General features: G+C 47.5%; 1 protein-coding gene across 1 annotated transcript; it reads right to left on the reverse strand.

Moving 5' to 3' along the window:
* Positions 1 to 630: 630 nt before the first annotated feature.
* Positions 631 to 7,712, reverse strand: LOC105080089 (primary amine oxidase, liver isozyme-like). The gene is made up of 4 exons (XM_010968954.3): positions 5,962 to 7,712; positions 2,599 to 2,884; positions 1,757 to 1,886; positions 631 to 1,507 (listed from the first exon to the last, which is right to left on the reverse strand). Exons 1-4 carry the CDS (start codon positions 7,538 to 7,540, stop codon positions 1,232 to 1,234), a joined length of 2,271 nt encoding a protein of 756 aa, XP_010967256.2. The 5' UTR covers positions 7,541 to 7,712; the 3' UTR covers positions 631 to 1,231.
* Between the last annotated feature and the right edge of the window lie 801 nt (positions 7,713 to 8,513).

The raw sequence follows: 8,513 nt of genomic DNA on the forward strand, positions 1-8,513 counted from the left end.
ATACATTTAAAAATGGTCGAATGGATCCTACTGTACAGCACAGAGAATTCTATTCAATACATTGTAATGGCCTATAATGAAAAGGAATATATACATATAGTGTGGCTGAATCACTATGCTGTACACCAGAAATTAGCACACTGTAAATCAACTCTATTTCAATTTTTTCAAAAAGACTTAAATAGAATAGAATTTAAATACAAAAAATAAACTAAATAAAATGGTCAAATGGAAAATTTTACATTATGTATAAGTATGTTGTGTAAAAGTTTAAGTAAAATGTTTATGTTATGCAAAAAGAAAAGAAAAGAAAAGAAAAGAAAGGAAATGGTACAGTTACTTTGGAAGAGCCTGGCAGTTCCTCAAGAGGTTAAACAAAGAATTACCATTTGACTGAGAAATTCTACTCCCAGGTGTGCACCCAAGAGAAATGAAGGCATACGTCCATATGAAAATTTGTACACAAATGTTTGTAGCAGCATTATACACAATCAAACAGTGAAAACAAAATGTGATCTGTTATTATAATGGAATATTATTCAGCCAGAAAGGAACAAAGTCCTGATTCATTCTACAACATGGATGCACCTCAAAAACACTAAACTGAGTGAAAGAAGCCAACACAAAAGACCACATATGAGTCTATTTATATGAAATTTCCAGAATATAGGCAAATCTGCAGTGACAGAAAGGTCAGTGGCTGCCTAGAGCGAGGAAGGGGTTAGAGGGAAATAGGCAGTGACGGCTAACAAGTTTTGGGGTTTCTTTCTGGGGTGATGAAAATGTTAGGGAATTAGAGAGCAGCAATGGTTACATAACTTAATGAATATACCCAAGCTCATTAGATTTTACATGTTAAAAGGGTGAATTTTACGTTATGGGAATTATATCTCATTTAAAAAATAAGATTACCAACTGTTAGAAAAGACAGGAGTCTTCTGGTAAAAGTTTGGCCATCACTCCTGGCTCCTGGCTGGCCATTCCTCTCCTCTCAGGGACAGGAGCCCAGCAGGTCTGGGGTCCACAAAGCCAAGTACCCCTGTGTCAGGTGTCACAGGCTCAGGATGCTCCCAGTAGGGAGGGGGAGGCAGGGAGGACAGTGGGAGAGAGAGGACCTTGGGGTGTGAGGAGGGAGAAGAGGGCACAGACTGCCCTGCCCAGTGCCCATTGCCTCCCCTCCCACACTTCCCAGTCCTGGGTCCCCAGCCAAAATCCCCATTCCAGGGCCCATCTAGTTGTAAGAGAAGCCCCCGTGGGAGAAGGCAGGGAGGTCCGGGGCACAGGCTGCATACTTGGGGAGGCAAGCCATGGGGTTGACCTCACAAGCCCTAGGATCCTGGTCTGCCCGGAAGTAGATGGAGTCAGCAGAGTCAAAGGAGGGGTCCTGGTCAAAGAAGTTGTAGGGCCGGAGGAAGAAGCCCACTCCGTTCCCTACAGTCACCGTATTGGGAACGTCCTCTGCATGTGGGATGTGCAGGAAACCGGTTGTCACCCAGGCCACCAGGTCCTAGCAGGGGTGAAGAAAGAGGATTTTGAAGCCTGGCTTTGCTAAGGACATGCCTGCCCCCTCCTTCGCAGTGGCCTTGTGTGGAACGATTCAGTTCACCAGACCAGGAAAAATGTGAAATTATAATGCTTTCTTCCTTGGTGGGCTCCAAAGACCCCCTGGAGGACTCTGGATTAGGAGAGAATGAGGTGGCTCGTCCTTGCTCCCCCTCGTCCGCCTCTGACCCCCACCTCCTCCCTCTCGACTCACCTGCCCAGCGATGGTCTCATTGTTGATGAAGTCCGTGAAGTCCAAGGTCGGGGTCCAGGGGTCATTCAAATTGTAGATGCTGATGCTGCTGGGCTCCTCCTCCTTCCGCTGGGTCACAGCCAGCTGGTACCTGCAGGGGATTTGGATTAGACCCCCAAGTTCAATCGACCCGTCCCGCTGCCTGAAGCTGCACTAGGGTGGGGACATGAAGGGGAAATGAGCACAGAGGTCTCAGGGTATCAAACCTCTTTATTATTCTTTGTCCACTTCCCGTTCTTTCTCTCTTAAAGTTCCTGCATTTCTTCAATATCCTGTATCTCAAACATCTACTGGCCCGCTGTTCAGACTTCAGATGGGACTGTCGCTCATGTGTCCATCCAGATGGATGCATATGCCCAGACACAGCCTGATTCCCATCTTAGGTCAATTTCAGTATCTTATGTGCTTGGATTTTAGGGGACACCCCCTCAGATCTGTGCTCCTCTCTTCTTCTTTGTTTCCCTTCCAACCTTGATTGCAAACATTTTAAACATAGAGAAGAGTTGAAAGAATAGTAAACACCCACATGCTCACATCCTAGATTCTACCTGGAACATTTTGTTGTATCTGATTCAGCACATATCTCTCCATTCATCCATCCAACCAGTAGGATTCATTTTGAGTGGCCTAAGATTGTGGCTGCAGGGATGTGTGTGTGTGTGTGTGTGTGTGTGTGTGTGTGTGTGTGTGTGTGTGTGATGCATGCACACCCACGGGAGGTGGGGGAACCTGGGTTCCCAGCAACATGGAGCCTCTTGTACAATCTGCCTCCCCCAGTGCCTCTCTGGCACCCCACCACCCACCTCGCCCAGCTGAAGGCTCTCTCCATGGAGCTGGCCTGGGGCAGCGGCTCCCCAGGAAAGCTGACCACCTGGATGCGGTAGCCCCGAGGGTGGCCCCACTTGTTGCTGTGGTTGCTGGCCAGGTACACGTAGCGAGGCGGGGCAGTTCCCAGGGGGAAGGCAGCCTGGTCTTCCGTCTCCAGCAACTTCCGGGTCACCTGCAGCCTCTGTATCTGGTGCTCAGGACTCCAGGGTATCGCCGTGGGGACAAAAGCCGTGTCTTCAGCCCAGACCCAGTTCTCCACTCCTGCAAGGGTTGGGTGGAGGTGGGTGAAGGGGAAGGGTGGGAGGGAGGGCTGGTCATACGGTGGCCCTACCCCCTCTAGACTCTGCCCCGACCTGGCTTCTGAGGAGGGGCCAAAGAGAAGTCCAGACTGAGTGTGCCCCTTGCTTCCTTCCCCTCTTGTCAAGATACCCCAGATCCAGAGTTTGGAGAAAGTCTTCCCCCGGATATCATATCCAGTAATCATCCCAGATGTCTTGTGACTGGGCTTCCAGTGACTTTGTCCCTCTGAGGAGCTAAAGGGAGAATGGTTTACCTGAGGTTGGAGCAGTTGAGCAGGCAATGTGCAGAGTCAGTTTCTTTCTGACCTGAGGAAAGGGTCTGCACCTCACATCTGAAGCCTTATGGCATCACCAGACTGCCTTATCATGTAAATAATAACAGTGGTAGCTCACAATTGTTGAACTTGAAAAAGCTCTGCAAGGCAGGGTGCTGAGTACTTTACATGTAGTGATGCTCTACTTGCACAACTATCTTATGAAGGAGGAACTGTAGTTGTTCCCATTTTACAGATGGGATAACTGAGAATTAGGGAATTTAAATAATGTGCCCTGGTTTGTCACCAAGGGCACTTGGTTAGTTTCATGACAGGGCTGGGGACCCAGGTCTTGGTCTGGCTCTACAGGACCCAGAGGAGACCAACATAAAGTGGTCCCATCACACATGGACAGCAGACACGCAGGCTAGAAGGAAGGAAAGGCAGACCCTGGGCCCAACATTGCTGGAGCTTACAGGTGTTTTCTATTGTTTGGGGTTTGGAAAGGAATTAAGAGGAAGGCCAAAGGCACAGTCTGTTGCCTGAATATTTGGAATTTTGAATGATTTTATTAGAGTCCAACTAGGTTCCATATTATGAGGCAACTTAAGTGATCTGAGACCAAAGAGCAGTAAACCAAAACATGCTGGAAGCTCCCTCCATACCTTCCAAGGATCAAAGAGAGCAGAGACTGTTTGAGCAAACCCTCAGTTTCCTTTTGTGGATTACTGCTCCTAGTCCACACTCTACAGTGCCTACTTGTAGAGGACAATTAAAGGGAAAGAGTTCTCATTCTGATATATCCACACTAGTAGGCTCATGTGGATAATAACAGCAACAACAATAGCTAATATTTCTCAGTGTGTGTCAGGCGCAGTTCCAAGTGTTTGAAAAGTTGCCATTGCTTAGATGTAGAGATAAAGAGGGACATGTTGTGTTAGTTCTAATACATACATATATTTTCTAAGTCCAATAAGAGCCTAAAAGCAACATCCCAGTAATAATGAGCACACCTGGTACCCAGATCTTGGCTTCTACATACTATTCTCCAATAAAGGAGCCAGAGATTCTTGGAGAAGTGGTTGATTCCAGGGCTGGAGCAGAGAAAATACCAGATGGATTTAGAACATCTTATGGTGCCAGAAAGTAAAGAAATGCTTAAAAAAGGATGGCGGCATGTCAGAAGGACACAGAAATCAACCTGAAGGATCTCCCAATGGCCAAAACTGGAACAATTTAAGGAACAAAATAAACAATAGTACTGGGTTTTAACCCTTAGAATAAAATATCCATGAATTTATACAGTAATGAATAAATGATTACATATATTACAATGAGGGAAAAGGAGAGATAAGACTTTCTTATGGAGAATTCCAATTATTAATGTATAAAGAATAAGGGAAAACATTTAAATGACTAGGAGGGAAACAGCAACAATAATTGTTGCATCGAAAAATCCACCAATAGATGCTAAAATTAGCAGGCAAGAATTTGAGAAGAGGGGTGGAGGGTATAGCTCAGTGGTAGAATGCTCAATTAGCATGCACGAAGTCCTGGGTTCAATTCCCCAGCACCTCCATTAAAAATAAATTTTTAAAAAATTTTAAAAAAGAAATTTGAGAAGAAAATAAATAGTATATTTGCATAGCATCAAAAATTTCCCCCAAATATTTGTTAATTGCAAATGGAAACATACTAACTTTTACGACGAAGGAAGCTGGAAAACACTACGTTAAACAACTGCTTGAGGTCAACATCACTGATAAGACAACATATGGACATCATGTACCCTTGATATGATGCTCTAGGGAGGAGATACATCATTTCTGTGGTTTTCTTGCCAAAAAAAAAAAAAAAAAAAAAACCACAAAAACAAAAACACAAGCTCAATCTAATTATGAGAAAATATTAGAGAAACCCAAATTGAAAGACACCCTACAAAATGATTGACCAGTATCTTCTAAAAGAAAATTAGTAGAAGCACTGATGAAATTCTCCTAAGGTCTATGGTTTATAGTATGATAATAATATTAATTCCCTGCTTTTGATTATCCTATGGTTATGTGAGACGTTAATATGAGGGGGAGATGGTGAAGGGTTTATGGGAATTCTGTATAATCTCTGCAGCTTTTCTCTAAGTCTAAAGTTATTTCAAAAGACAAAAGGTTTTAAAATAGTCACCATTAATCTTTACAACAATCTTATGAGGAATGCGCTGCCTATACCATTTTTATACTTGAGTTAAGCTGAGACACAAAGAGGTTAAGTGTAAAAATATTTCAATCACACACATTTTCTGGGAGTTCTCCATGCTCTCTCTGCATCTCCATTAGAATGTAAACCTCCTGAGAGCAGGGACGTTGTTTCTTTTGTTAAATTGTTTAAGCGCAGTGCTCGGCACAAATATGCATTCAGTAAATATTCCTTGCTTGCATGAGTGTGATATGTTGTTATGCAAGAAAACAGAAGTGACAATATATGTGTACAGTATGGTTGAAATTTGATAGTAAAAATCTAAATATGCCTATCAGTATAGCTTATCTTGTACATAGTAAACACCATAATATACTCTAGAATTGCAGACCCACTGTTTTAAAAGACGGAAGAATTTTCTTAAGCATGAGAGAACAGACATCTAAGGGTGAAAATCTCGAAGGAATTCGATGACTTTCACATTTACTTCATATACTTGTACATTTTTAAGGTTTCAATGACAATTTTAAAGCTAGGCATGAAGACTTCATCCTCCTCTACTGGAATCCTTGCCTCCGCCAGGATGTCTTACCTCCCACATCAAGATCCACCTTGAAGTTGACACTGTGAGTATGGACGGTGCCCAGCGTGTGCTCCCCAACCTGGTTTCCAAATCTTCGGGCAGCACCAAAGAGGAACGATGAACCAATATAGCCCGTGGCATGGACTTTGACTTCTATGGCCCCATTGGGGTGGAAGACCAAATCGCATATATAGTCATAGTTGAGCATGGTGGACACAGATCTGATAACCAGCACTGTCTCTGCAAGGCCCCCAAAATAGTAGGCGGTCTCATCTGAGTGGTGTCGCCTCAGTGGGAGGCCCTGGTTCTGCTCAAACACACAGAAGGCATCGTGTAGTGTCTTGGGGGCTTGGGACTCCAAAAGGAAGTGCCAGTCCACGTAGGTGGCCAGATAGGGGCAGTCCACCCCACGGGTCAGAGGTGTGGAGAAGTAGCCCAAGCCAAAGTTGCTGTCCGCATACCGGCCTCTCAGAGCAGAAGGAGAATTTCCACCGTAGACGGCCAAGGCCTCCTGGAGGCTGACCTCATAGGCCACTCTCTCCCTTCGGAAGCGGATGTCAAAGATCCTTGGGCCAGTGAAAACTCCAAGGCCAAAGGAGAAAGTCCACAATGAGGAGGCCACTCGACTCCCCTGGACAATGAAGCGAGGACCCTGGGGATGGAACTGCAGAGGGGGAGACAGACCCGGGGGCACTGGGGATTTCAGGGACCAGGACCCACCTGTGCCATTGTCTGGGACCACCACCACATTCACCCGGCCAGCCTCAAACTCTTCCTCCAGCTGGGCCAGACTCTCATAGTAGCGGCCTTGAAAGAACACTTTCTGGATGGTCCAGCCGGTGGGGTCCAGAGCCTTGTGGTCTACCAGTAGTTCCAACCCCAAGGGGTTCAGGTAATACCCAGCCCCTGAGTTGTTGTAGTAGAGGCCAAACCAGGTGGCCCGGTCCCCTGACTGCAAACCACGGGGGGCTGAGTTCATTGTCACCAGGTTCTTTTCTTGGCGTTTGTAGGAGCAGCAGTGATGGAGAAGCCCAGCAGCCTGGGGCAGCTCTCTGTTGAAGATCATGTGGTCTATGTCCAAGTACTCTCGGATGGGCACAGGGCGTCGGTGATAGGGCAGGGGTCCCCCATTACGCTGCACAGTCACATCCCGCATGTAAGAGGGGTGGGGCAGTGGTCCCACCACCAGCTCAGTCACGTTGGGATGGAGCTGTCTACCAAAGAAGACGATGGCCAGTGCCTCCCGGGCAGGCGGGGGTCTCCCCTTGTCCAGGTGGGCCAAGGCTGCAGCCTTGGGGGGCAGCTGCAGCTCTATTGAGAAGACACAGTTGTCCGAGGGTTGGGCCTGGGCTGCGTCCACCAGGTCTGGCCCCAGTTTCTGGGCCAGAAAGCTCATCACAGCTGCCAGCTCTTCTCGGCTCAGGTCTGCAAACAGCTGGCTCTGGCCATGGTGTGTCCATTGCTGGGCACTGGGAGATACGGAGGGGCAGCTGGGTTTACATTCCTTCCCTACTCCTTCCTTACTCCCAGCACCACCTTCACCCATGGCCATCACCAGAACACTACACAAAAGAATGAAGAGGGCCATAGCTGAAGCTCCTGGCTGTCTTCAGTCTCTTGAATCAGAATGCAGAATGCAAGATAAAAAGATCGACCAACAGGACCTGAGTGCAGGATGTCTCTTTCAGTCTCCAGAGGTGCTTGGTCTCTGGGTGGTTTTTCTGGGAAAGAGGCATGATGGGTACATTGAAGACAAGCAGCCAAGTACAGAGGGTTGGGAGGGGGTGGAAGTGGACGGTGCCAGGAGTCTGGCCAGGCTTGGGAGGCGGGGCTCAGGTGGGAACCTGGACTTTCAATGGCCCATGTAAGCCTGTCCTCCGGTTCCAAGTCAAACACTCAAGTTCAAGGTTGGGAATGAAGCAGGGGAGGGGTGGGCTTTGGCATTAACACAGCTGGAGCGAGTGCAGCAAGAGGAAGAACTGACAGGGGCAGAAAGGGACTGTCCTTGGGCTCTTCCTCTACCCTCTGGATGGAATCTTTCTCCTGGCTACAAGGCTGCAAGCAAAACTCACCTGTGCTCACCCCTCCAGCTTGCTTCCCTCCTTCCTCTCTCTAGTTTGTGATGCCCTCCAGGCTCTGCTCCTCATCACTGTCTACTGCTACCCACCCCCCATCAACCAGAATCCTACTGGAATCCACTCCCTGGGAGGCTTGAGAGGTCTACTGAGAACACAAAGCACCTGGGAAGAGCTGGGGGGCTGAAGGGCTGAGCCAGGTCAACATACTGGAGGCCCTGAGGACCCTAAATCACTGGAGGGAAGCATTCGCGGGCAGGAGGGTAGAGCCAATCCGAAGTCAGAGTAGGTGGTGGGGTGGCAGTATAACAGAGACCCCCATCCATCCCTCGAGCAGGGCTGATGGGTCAGGTTAGAGCTCAGGGTGCCTGGAAAACTGGCTATAAAATTAACCTAGCAGCCTAGAACCCTCATCTCCAGGAAACCCTCCTCCAAAATGTTGTAGAGGCAGAGAGCGAAAGCACCTCCACTTTCTGGGCAGCCAGG

The sequence above is a fragment of the Camelus bactrianus genome, chromosome 16, assembly GCF_048773025.1.
Source record: "Camelus bactrianus isolate YW-2024 breed Bactrian camel chromosome 16, ASM4877302v1, whole genome shotgun sequence".
Classification (NCBI taxonomy): Eukaryota; Metazoa; Chordata; class Mammalia; order Artiodactyla; family Camelidae; genus Camelus; species Camelus bactrianus.

Excerpts from the sequence above, each read along its gene's own strand:
- LOC105080089 (XM_010968954.3), bottom strand. The coding sequence starts at position 7,540 with ATGGCCCTCTTCATTCTTTTGTGTAGTGTTCTGGTGATGGCCATGGGT. Across the intron at positions 1,887-2,598 it reads AGAGCCTTCAGCTGGGCGAG|GTACCAGCTGGCTGTGACCC; the intron begins GTGGGTGGTGGG and ends AATCCCCTGCAG. Across the intron at positions 1,508-1,756 it reads ATGAGACCATCGCTGGGCAG|GACCTGGTGGCCTGGGTGAC; the intron begins GTGAGTCGAGAG and ends CACCCCTGCTAG.